Genomic DNA, 13,023 nt, shown 5'->3' with positions numbered 1-13,023 from the left:
TTCTTTGTTTCTTCATTATGGCAACCCTAGTTTTAACAAGTTTCTATTGTTATGACATTCGTAATGAGAAATAAGATCAATTAGTATTATTTTCATTTAAAACGCCCCTGTATTCGACTGCATGATATTTAGAGTGCAAGTTCCCTATGAGCTTGAAATTTCCAAGATAGTAATTTATCATCCGTGACTGTACCATATTATTATTCTGTGAGCCCAACCTGAGTGGTAATATTGAATTTCTTTAATCTCTTCTTGACACAAAGTCGGACATTATCTAGTGAGATTACTGTCGATAAAATCAAGTAACCTAACAGTAATGTAATACATAACTGCTTCATAAAATGTACGTTATATCAATTTCTTTAGAAAAATTAAAAATACGTTTTAAATATAAAATATGAAAACGACAATATTTAAATTTCCTTGCGGTCGGTTGACTACATTTTAAAATAAGAAGACCAGCTTTCTTGATGTCATGCTCGATAAGTATCTTAGTTATCTTTTCACATTGATAACCTTTGTAATGTTTTAGACTCAATAAGGGGGGCAAAGACTAATTGGGATTTCCCAGTCTCTGATTGGGTCAAAAACCCTGATGGAACTGATGTTTAACCCTAGTGGTAAATTTCGGTGAAGTCCGGAGGGCCTAATTAGTCAAATCCACTCTCCTCACCTCCACGCTGGGGCCCCCTGGGATCTTTCAAGATGCGAAAGAGAGAGTGGTGTGCGGAAAGCAATGGGAAGCTACCGCATTTATATATCCCAAGAAGATATGTTGAAAATGCCATGATGAGTCTTTCCCTGGTAAAAAACTCCGGACGTAAACTATCCCCCCAATCAGATGTCCGGGTGGGGGATACTGGGGAAGGACATGTCATGACACAAGACACAGAAGAGAAGAAAAGAAGATCAACGACTGCAACGAGGGATGAGAAGACACCAGTTCTACCGGGTGAGTTGGAAAACATGAAGGAAGCAATGAGAAGAAACAGAGTGGATGTGATGGGAATGTCAGAAGTGAGGTGGGAAAAAGTGATGAGTTGATGAGTGATGAATAGGGCTCGGAAGTTGATGAAATATCATATTTTTTCTTATACTTCAGAGACAATGCAGGATACAATATAAACTCTTTACACTTCAATAGAGACCAATATAGCCTACTTTTATTTTGCATTTATTTGCACTATTTGGTATTTTATTGTTTTTAGGAAATGTTCTACTTTCTGTTGCATTATTGCCCTATTGTTTAGAAAGGACCTTTTTTACGGTGTAATCATAGTCTACATTCCAGAACCTACTGCAGATAGCGTCATGCAGGAATTTGCCTTATGGTTGCAACAACCTTAACTTCTGATCACGTGTGTGATGTGATTGTCCCCCATTCAATGCAACAGAACAAATACTGCAGCCGCAGTGCTCGCAGTTAGCATATTGTATTGCACAAGTAAAGACAGTATTGATAGAGAAAGTGCTGCTTCTATAGCAGTTTCTCAAGGCTTGCTGGCTGATCCTCAAATTAAGGAATGTCAATGTTGAGGTTTTCTCTGCAGTTTTCCCTCAACCCATATAGAGCAAATGTGTCTTTATCACGCTTGTTTTTGCACTTAATTATTTTATTCAGATGCTAGATAATAATAGCATTTGATAAAGAGTCGTAAATTAACGCATGAGAAAAGATTACTAGCACACGGGTTCAAAAAAGTGAAAAATTACTTCATTATTATTGATTTACTGCATTTGTTAAAAGATTTCAGTATTATATTAGCGTATAAAATGGACAGTTTCTAATAACATTGCAGGAGGAAGATGACTGTTTGTACAACAAAGATGCACTTATAATACATCACATAAGTATTTTGGCATTATATTTAATGTGTTTGAAATTTGTTCCAATAAACATAATACTTCGAATACTTCCTACAATAAAGCATTATACTTAAGTAAACATACAAACGTGGCCAACATGCTGTCGTGTTAACACTAAACATCATTACACCGTAATAATTATTATAATTTACGTACTTCAGAAGAATGCTCTCCAATTGAGACCACATTTCTAATTCAGGTGTGCACTTACCAACTCTGTGATGCAATGAATATCATTTTGATTATTTACACACAATTGCACTGATAAATTGTCATATATTTTAATACATCAATATATTTGTGACACACCCTCAAAATTAACCAACAAAAAGTACAGAAACACTGGATTGAGTTTAATGATCCACCTGCTATCTTTTTTAAAGTATCTATGTTACATAGGTCATCAAACGAATTAATTTTGTCCATTTGCAAGCACTTAATTTGTTGCTGCTCAAATCTTTGAATGCACTTGTTAGCAGGGTCCATTCTTGTTGAGGAATAAGATTATCTATTTGTTCCCGTAAACCTGGAAATAGTTATAAGAGATCCGCTTTAGGATTATTCTTGCACATTTCCTTCTCTGTCTCTAGAAACATGTACTAGATACAAATCGTTTACTTCAAAGTGTTTAATACACACAACTGAATGCTTTGTTGGCGTGAAAATATTTCATAGTATACGAGTAGCTTCCAGCCACATAACTTATCTTTTCAGTTGGAAATTTGAGAACTGTAATGTAACACACTCACTTAAAGCACTCTAGTAATTTTTGGTACACACAGAAACATAACATTTAGGAGCCATCTGTAAATAAAAGAATATGGATGATTTAATTTCATTTTTTAATAAAAGTCTAAACTTCTTCATTTCAGTTCTCTGAATTTATTTTTCTTAGAGGTTATGCCATTACTACTTGCTTCATCTTTTGATTCCTTTTCAGATTTTACTTTTATGATTCACTTATAGTTAATAGTTTAATTTGGTGATGTACATGTTGTCATGCTACTCTCCGTCCAAGTGGTTATGTCACACAGTCGTCAAAACAGGGGAAATGATATGACAATTACTTACTTAATGGGGCCCTTTTCTTTAAATTATTTTAAACAGTTGTATAATAGTATGTAAACTTCCAATTCCGTACAGCAAATATTTGCAGAGAAGAACTTAACAGCTCAGCCACTAGCCCTTACAGAGAGGACAGGAGAAACGAGTGGGACGAACTGGGATGAGACATAACCTTTCAGCTGGACAGTACCTATTTATTCTCTTCATAGTTAGCAATCAGTGTATTACGAAGATTTCAGTTCAGAATTACACTGCCTTTTAGCTCGACATGATACAACTGGCAAGCTGATGATGCTAGACACTGCCACCCAGACCTCGAGCAGCGACCACTTCGAGGAATCCAGCAGACGGTACGCCGAGTGGGAGGAGGAAGTCAGGCTGGAGGAGCTGCAGCATCTGCAGAGAGTGGCGATTCGTCTTTTCGACTTCTCTATGTACTCAGGTACAGTAACTGTTTACATCCTGAAGTAGATGCTCTTTCAGCTATGCACAAGCAGAATCCCAGAGCAGTGCAATCAACTAGTCGGCCACTATTGTTATTCCATTTCAACATGCTTGGGATGGGAACATTTAAAGTAAAACTCAATTTAGGCCATGGCCCTTAAAATTAAAAATATTTGATTCTGATTTAGGCTACATTCATTCCCTTTACAAATGTGTACGGCAAATAGCAAGCGCTGTAATAAAAATGGCTGATTTGTCGGCATTTCCAGCGCAAAGGATTGCGGTACTCTGGATATCCACATACTCTGTGAACAAGTTCAGGAGACTTGGATTCTTACTGGTAGGGAATAGGGCATTTATCCAGTGGATTCACTTGTTCAGTTTGCCTTAGTTCATAGAACCTGTTCTTAAATGTTTGTAGTTAAAACAAATTAGGTTCTTGACATAAAAGGAAGAATATTAATTTAACATTTTAACACGAAATTATCTAGTTTTTTAATTTGACATTAAATATAATCGTATCATATTATTAAATTATTGTTCCTTATCCAAGTGTGCAGGCAGTCAAAACAGAAATACAAAATCGACGGCCCAGCTTGAAAGGGAAACAACTCAAAATTTAAAGTTTAAAGAAAGCTGCATTTTGCAGCTTTATGTTGCTGTGAAGAATCAGAGGATCGTTTAACTTAATCCAAATTCAATTAATCATGTTTTATGTATGGTTGAAGCTTTAAACTTCATTTTTCTCACAACTTTAAATTTTGAGTTGTTTCTCTTTAGAACTGGCCTGTCGATATTACTAAGCTTACAGGCTTGAGACTGATCTGCAATTACTTTGGCAGCCGTCTACCAATATCCCTTTCTCTTTGAGTGCTAATATCGCATACACAATTATGAACCATAATTCATTATTCAAAAACATAATTTAAATAAATAAATATATTTTCAGCTACAAAATACATTATTAAGCACATTAATAAGATAGGGTAAAGGTTGGTAAAATCGTGATATGAGTAATATCGTAATAGTTGGTATGAGAATTTATTACAATTTTACTTATCGAGACAAAAATCTGTTTTTTTTTTGACAATGTATTAAGGACAAGTTCATGGACAAGTTGCTGCATCAAATCGGTCCTTCTCTCGCTCTGTAAAAGCATGATAAGCTATCAAACACAGTAGCACGATATTACTCCTATCACAATATTAACAAGATTTACCCTACTTCGTTTTCCTCTCTCCTACAATTTGTTATTCCATTTGAATGAAATATATTATTTCCTTCTTTTAAAGTATTGACAATTCATAGGGAATGGAATATTTCTCGAATTTTGGAAAAAAATATTTCTCAACATCTAATTACAGTAAATATACATTATTCAATTCATTTATGCCTGATTTGAATTCGTGAAACATCGCGAAATCCGTATCAAGTCGGGAATGCGATTTTTTAAGCAATTAGCGAATTATGTGCGCGAATTTTCAATTTTTAATTTTTTTTACTACAATCGATAATCGATAGCTGTCGCACAGATAAGGTCGATATTTATGGTCGCTAGTATTGCACATTCGATACTGAATCTGTTTTAGTCAACGGTCAACGAGCTAGAAGGTTTTAATTCAAATACCTGGTCTAAACACACTCCTGACATCATATCTGATATATGTAGCGATGTGCTAGAATCGTATTGTGAGCATTGTGAGCCTGCTGAATGCCATATTATTTTGGACGTGTTGAGTGTGTTTGTTTTATTTGTTTATAGTCTCACACATAGGCGAAATAACATTATTGTGTTCCCGTGCAAGTGAGGCTACAAGAATGCTTAATAATAAAATAGCTCCAATAGAGCTTTCCAGTATATAAGGCATAGGTTTTATTGCACAGACAAAAGTACAGTCATGTGTAAATTTTGTAATTGTGAGGTCTCGTGGGAAAGAAGAGATACTGTTGAGAAAGATTTGAAGTTGGTAAAACATGCATCGGCAATTAATTTTCGCAAGGAAGACGAACAATCTCTTGTGCTGACTTCTATTGCCACTTGTTTTTGCAGTGTGCAAAACAAAAAGAAAAATTGCGAATATCTGGGAAAAAGTGTTGGAAAGACTTTATAAAAACGAACATACCAATTTCCAAGCTCGAAAACGAACAATGTGAAAATACTGAAAAATTTAATTGAAAGCACCGATTTTCCCATTTGAAAATCCCACATTTTGCACTTTGAACTCAACAAAAAATTCCAGTCTCTAACGATTCAGAATGCTTTATGGTTGCTGGGTCGTTAGTAGTCAATAACATTTAAGCTGTGCTCATGTTTGAATCTAAATCCACACAGCAATCAAGTCTTCAAAAGGCTTGTTTTTTAAGATCTGATGCATGCGAGGTGAGAGACCACACTATACGAGCAATAGTGAGTGGTTTGTAAAGCTAAGAGGTGTGCGGTCAGAAGTGCGTTCCACCGTGATTGTCTCAAATTCGGCAATCCTGAGTATGAGGCTTTTACATGAGGTGGGTCCTTCATCTTTCCATGCAAGAAATGTTTATCATCAGAAAGATTGTCAAGGGGTGACAGTACAAAAGTTCATGTCAGTTCACATCATGTTTCAACCAAGCTATCACTGGTGAGAGAACAACAGGATGGAGTCTGCAATAGATCGCCTACCAAGAAAATTTTATCTTCTGAGAGAACACTAAGTCTGCCAGAGATACGTACATGATACCGAATCTCTTACAGTCCAACTAGAAACAGTAAGATTAAACATGCAAAATACATTTGATACTCTCAGTCAAGTACTTAGTTATGTCAATATTCTAGAATCTGACATAAGAGATCTAAAAGAGAACTCTTCACTTAAAAATTACATGTGTTTGCTAGTAGCTAACAGAAATTCCTCCAGTGTCTTGACATGGTAGTGTGATCCAAAAAACCGAACTTTCAAAAATTCAAATTCCCACAAGGCTAATATTATGCATTAATGTGTAAAACAAGCACAAAAAATTTCATTAAAATATTATCATTTACAAGTTGCTCCAGAGGTGAGAAGTTTATAATGTGTAACATAGTGAAAGAAAAAAGTCAGAGCAGCTTTTGAAGGAGTAGAAAACTCTTATCAGTGTTTGGATAAAAGTTATAGAAGAAACTGTTTCTATTCATCTTCGTCAATGTCTCATTGTACTTTTGGAACAGGTTGATAGTGCGTTCTGTCGTGTCATTTACTACTTTCGTCTAAGAGGAGCAATCACGAAGTTCCATGAAAACCACTCTGTAGGAAGTCTGTGCAGGAAAGATTGAGATTTGTCTCTTCCTATTTCAGTCTTCAAATAAATAACTGGTTCTCAATGTTATAGGATTCTCCAATTTCAGGTTTTCCAATTTAGCCATGTTCTGTAGTCATTGAGGAGTATCAGGTTTCTGTGGAGGCTGCAAGTTTGTTACTATATTTTCCTTTTTTGCTGGTTAAACGAATTGAGTCCGCAACAGACCACATTATTTAAAGTCTGTTTGGTAAATGATGATGATGATGATGATGATGATGATGATGATGATGATTGTGATGATTTTTCTTTTTCTCTGTGGTCACTTGGTCATCAAAAAGCAACTAGATGCTCAGAGAGAAACCAAAGATGTTGGCAAAATGCCATAATAGCCTATAATTGTGCTTTCTTATCTACAGTTTGGTTGGGATATTTCTTATGGACAGTAAGAAGCTTGATATCATTATATGGACTTTGAATACCAACAAATACTCTCTAACATTAATACTAGAAAGCTTTCCTGTTTAGCATTGCAAGCGGCGGCGAAAAGTAACAGTGCTGCCATCTAGCGGCTTGAAACGTTCGCACACTCCGTGCGTCGTGCTGGATTACGTGAGGAAAAGAGGAGAGGTGTGCATTTGATTTCAATAAGAAGCTGCAAAGCAATAAATAGTATACTTTAGAGTCACTTTGTTCATAACATTTTTAATTAATAACAAATTACAAAGTTATTAGAATAGAAATGAATTGATAAATTCTCATATTTTCAAATTTGATGAAATTTAGTTGTGCATGACTTTAGCAGCTTTCATACATCGCTTGTTTTCTTTTTTAGCTGTTTGGTTGTCCATTTTATTTTTGATGTAACAATTTATTAACACATTGAAATATTTGTCAATGAAGACATTGGCACAGTCACTGCAAATGGACATGTTAACAGGGAGCACTACCATTTTAACTAGTTCTTTTTTTACACCAATTCTAGTTTTATAAATAACATGATCAGTTTCTTTGAAAACATCAGAACACAATTGGCTGAGCATTAGAGAAACATCATTAGGAAAAAATTTTTTGAATCTTTACAGTATTTTTTATTTGCGATGTGCGTTGTTACGTCATTGTTGGGGTTTTCTTTACAAGATAAATTTCTTCGACAAATTTCGTGATTTATTCTGCTACACACCCAACCTGCAACATAAGCTCTTGCATTTTCTTGCAACACGGTTTCTTCATTTGTATGCTGTACATTTTTGTCATCAACAGTTACATCCAAATCAGAGACATCTGTAATGCCTGGACTGCAAAAATTCAATTTAGCTGCCTCGATATCTCCTTTCTTGAGTAAGAAAGAACAAACGTCAGCTTCACAGTTGCTTGTTTCAGGAGGACTTAGGAATTGATTCATCATGATTGCCCGAATTGTAGCTCTAAACTTCGAGCAGTCTGGAGTTACGTTGTTTCCACCTTTAGATCGAATAATAGAAAAGAGATTTTCTATGCAGTCTTGTGTTAATCTTCTTGTTATTAAAAATTTAAATCCATAATTATAATGCAATTCTTTCCATAGCAGTTTTAAAGATTGTAAATTTTCTAGCCAGCCATTTATACATTTTGGGTTCATTTTCCTGTTGTTTATTACCTGGATATTTCTAAATGTTTTTTTCTATTTCATTAAAAAAATTCCAGTGTGTGGAATTTTCACTTAGTGGCCTATTTAAGGCTTTACTAGTTTGGAAACTAGAAGAGTTAAAACAATCAAAAGCTTTATCCATGAACAGGATGAAGTCTGCAGTAGGTTGAGCCTCCTCTGGTAACTGTTTGAATTTTATGAGTGTTGCCATAGCTTTTCCTACAGAATGACTTAATAACTGTGTAGCAAGGCACACTCGCATCAGTGTGAATGGCGGTAGATTCAAGTGATTAAGTTTTACTTTAGGACAAAGTCGGGGATTCATATCTTTATCTATAAAATAAAGTTTTTCTAGGCATTCCCACTTAATTAATTTATCAAATAGCTTAAAATTATAATGTTTTAAATTATTCCTTACGCTCTTAATCAAATGTGGTGTATCATGAAACAAATAAATTTTTTTCACCATCGTGTTCAAAATAAGGCTGTACTTCATTACATCCAAGCAGTCTTCTCAATTTAGTGTTGTTTGATCCTTGGTCTGAAACAATCGCTTTAGGGATAAATTCCGTATCTTTTATTTTATTTATTACATCAAGCAGATGTGATTTTAAAATCTCTGCAGGCATGGCATCTTTCGATAGAAAATAACCAATGGTTTGCTTAAAATTTTTACACATTCCTCGAATCATAAAAACCATTGCTTGGTTTGCAAGTGGTACCTCTGAATCTTTTACGTTAGATGGAGATTGTTGGTTAGGGCTGTGTATACCCAATTCAATGAATCCCTCAAAAATGTCCACTTTAGCATTGTACGTTATATTTTCCTTCAAATACATTTCATCTACAGCAAGTGTTACTACCTTTTCATTTAGTGGCAGCATTCCAGACTTTACTTTTAATAATTGTAAAATGGTGGGATTTATACCGGGGCCTTTACCAAATCCATGAAGCCAATTTCGGAGAGATCTGACTGTTAGCAAACACAATTTTCTCCTTAAAAATCTGTAGCCCTGAGGTGAGCAATAATGGAGTGCCAATGCAAAACTTTTATCGTAACTGGAATACCGCCTTCCCAATTTTTTCTTTCTTTTTAAGCGCACTTGCGACATAATGAATTCATCATTAGAAACAATTTTGATTAAATCAGTATTTGAACTGGTTGTCTTCAGAGCTCTCACTTCCACCCGAAGGGATGAAATAATTTTTTTGTGTTTAGATACCAACTTTTGAGCTGCAATCAATTTCTTAGAAAGTGTCTTTATCAGAAGATTTTGAGCCATCTTTGACCTTTTAGGATTTCTTGCATCTTAAAAAATAAACAGGGACTTAATTTAGTGAAATATTAATAACGTCTTGAAAGTCTAGGGCTAGGTAAATAATATTTTGCGAATAACTAACTGAATCAGTTTTTATGAGAAAACATGAGTTCACACACTTTCTTCACAAAATCAATAATTCGTATTTTTATGTTACGTATACAATATGCGTCTATTTAGTTTGAAAAAGTCATGACTTTCTATATTTTATATGGAGAAACTATAAAGAAATTGTGTTTGGTATGATGGAAGTAAAGTAGTTTTATGCAGTTTAATAACTGATTCACTTAGCACAGAGAACATGTTATTGCTAATGTACTATCTGATTATGAGGTACCTGGTAGAGGACTATCGTCATTTCTGTCTGGAATCGGAGAACCTGTCACCTCCTCGATGGAAGGTCTAATGCGTTTCTTTGGGGACCTTCGTGGTTCTTTCATTGTACTTTGACCCGTATTTTCGGAAGAAGGAGTTGTTAAATTCACTGAAGGAATAGCTGTTCTCTTCAGACTGTTATTAAAAAAAATATATGAAAAATTAACAGGTCTATGACTCATTTGAAACTTCGGTACTTTTCCAATTACACCTTATTTTTACTTACTCCTGACTTTTCAAATTAGAGTTATTGAAGTCCGATAATCTAAAGTGATCTGAACATATTCTGTGATTTTTGTACAGATACTCTGTTCCTCTAGTTTTAAACGTTTCGTCTAGGTCCTGTCTTTTACATTTATTTACCCATATGGCATATCTATAAGACAAAAACAAATAACAGTAATAATAATAATAATAATAATAATAATATGATGATGATGATGGTGAGGACACGAGACCTGTCATGTGAATCGTGCGAGTGGGGAAAGAATGAGCTAACAGAAAGAGAGTTTGTTTCATGATTAAAATTATACGAATCTACTGACACGAAAGTTCATCTCAGACTAATTATCTTCCTTCTCCATACCTATTGGTGAGAGCCGCAACACATGATAAGGTCACAGAACAAGTTATCTACTGACTCTACTGTAATAATCATCATCATCCTGTGGCAGAAAAGTAATAGACTACTTGTATTTACATGACCACTCACTCACCTACTCACTTCGGAAATCTGAAGAACGATCTAGCATCTTTTTGCCAAGCATAGTTTTTACAGAAGAACACAGAACAAACAATTCCACTTTTCTCTGACATGTTGTGGAACAGCCATGAGAATAATCCTTACGACTTACACCACGTGTTGAAGTACAAAACTCTTGTTAGATGCAGTTTACCGCGCTATGTGCCACGTTATCCTCACTGTCAACATTCCCTGCCACTAGATAGCACTGATGAGTCATTCGCCTCTCTTATCGTGAACTTTCCAGTATTAATGTTAGAGAGTATTTGATACCAATAGATGCTTTGTTCCACTCTCTAATGTTATCTAGTGTCTCAGTAATGGCTCCAGCTACAAATACTGCTGCACAATCTGGAAGACTGACTCTATTCAAGGCACTGACTACTTTAGGTGACTGGAATATGGTTTTAGGGACACTAGGTGGTGAGGAGGAACATCTGAAGCGGGTAATAATGTTAAAAATCAAGATAATGGTTCAGACAGTCGATATGCATTCTCGCTATCAGATGCACTAGGTGATTAACATGATGAAGAGGGTCGGTTGCTCTTCCTTTCATGGATATAAATTCACTTCTTCATGTCCACCGAGTTAGCGCTGTGATAATGCGTCTGCCTTCAGACTAGCTGGCTCAGGTTCGATTCTCGACAGGGTCAGAAATTTTCATGTAAGATTTCTACCTCGGGACTACGAGAGATGGTGGTGCACAACTTTTACTCACTAAATTGTGCACCAGTATGCTTGAATTAAATCCCAAATCTGTCCACGTGCATATGAAAAGAAGGCATATGTCACTGTTGATAGTGATTCATCCATAGGATGGGGACATTAAGCCTTGTGGTCCCCTGGGTGCTATTCAACAGGAGTAGGCTACGTGCCGGCACCGGGTTTCTCCCTTTCTTTCTTCCTCACCTTTGTCATCGTCCTCATCATTTCCTACACTACACTTACACATATACTCACTCTAATACACGACATAACTCTTAACAGATACACATTATGCATAACGTGGCCTGCCGAGTGGTGTGCAGCTTGAAAATGGGTCACAGTCCTGCCATCTATCCGCGGTATGCAGAATCACGCAAGTGAAGTGGGTAGGCATTAGACACACACAGACTTCACTTCTTCGTACCGAGCTCTCTTCATTCATTCTTGGTTTCTTTTGCAGCTGTTTGACATCACTACCTTCCATGCTACTTCAAAATACTTTTCTCTTTGCTTTTCAAGAAACATCTGGTCCTCCTCATTTCTAATCTCTTTCATTGCACGTGTCAAACTACTTGCCCAGATCTCTTTAATGTGTTTTGTTTCATTACATTACTTCCTTGCGGTCTGCTCTTTTTTTTAGATCCAGATATTTATCATAGTTTGGGAAGTTTCTTAACACACAAATCTATTCACAGAGTTGGAATCCTTGCATGCTCCCTTAGGTCAATTTGTAAGTATGTTGGAGGGGCTTGTCTTTGTCCAAGAGATGAACCTGTACACTTGGAGCATGTCTAATCCACGTGGTAATCTTGCTGTCGACAATTTAGAGATTGGCTTCCCAAGCAGCCAGTTCATTGGGGAACATCTCAAACTATTAGACATATTCATTTACTCATACCCGATAAAATTGACATATATTACACTAGCCTGCGAATTTCAACTTTGTGTTTGTTGCTAACTAAGTAATGTGATTTTATAATATAATGTTGATGTGCTGAATCCGAATTTTCAATCCGTTTGCTTCTATCACATCAGGTGTGTTTGCAAAATCACTTTAAATGTATTTTATAATTACGTGAATTTCATCACAAACTTTTTCATTTCACTTTTTTATTTCAAATTCAAAAGCAATATTTAAAACATACAACTTGCTGAAATTATGTGTATGGTTGTTCGTACATGTCACTAGAGTGTTTTTGCTTTGTTTTATCTTGTTTACTTCACTATTGGATGTATAAATTAGCACAATGTATCACACAAAAAATTACACCACTTGCTTCTTAGTTGAGAAAGTCCTCCTGTTCCTCTTTCTTTTATGTTTCTCTTCAGGTATTTCACGCTTTAACATCCAACAATAATCACCAAGCATACTGATGCTCCCGCGTCCCTGGTACCTTCTTTCGAACTCCTGCAGATCCTTGTGAAATCGTTCATCTTACTTTTAGCTGAAAAATTCTAGATTTCCGGCAAAATAATCTAGCTGAGAAAACAGAAAATTTTGATACTCATCTTACAACCAAATTCCTTGTATGCTTCAAGCATGTTAGCCACAATGTTTCGGTAATTAGGATCCTTGTTGCCAAGAAATTTTAAAACAACATCCATGCTGATTTCTCCTTTTCAT

The 13,023-nt window shown here is 35.6% G+C and overlaps 1 protein-coding gene across 2 annotated transcripts in view; it reads left to right on the top strand.

Moving 5' to 3' along the window:
• The first annotated feature begins 531 nt into the window (after positions 1-531).
• The window catches only part of LOC138710131 (uncharacterized), a 41,642-nt gene continuing 29,150 nt past the window's right edge, over positions 532-13,023 (top strand). For both annotated transcript variants that reach the window (XM_069840761.1, XM_069840762.1), the window contains exons 1-2: positions 532-952; positions 3,194-3,373. In XM_069840761.1, the coding sequence (XP_069696862.1) occupies positions 706-952; positions 3,194-3,373 (427 nt within the window). In that variant the 5' untranslated portion in view covers positions 532-705. The remainder of the gene's footprint in view (positions 953-3,193; positions 3,374-13,023) is intronic.

The sequence above is a fragment of the Periplaneta americana genome, chromosome 12 (genome assembly GCF_040183065.1).
Source record: "Periplaneta americana isolate PAMFEO1 chromosome 12, P.americana_PAMFEO1_priV1, whole genome shotgun sequence".
NCBI classification, from domain to species: Eukaryota; Metazoa; Arthropoda; class Insecta; order Blattodea; family Blattidae; genus Periplaneta; species Periplaneta americana.
The sequence above is the reverse complement of the archived record's forward strand: the minus strand, read 5'-3'. Positions and strand labels throughout refer to the sequence as shown.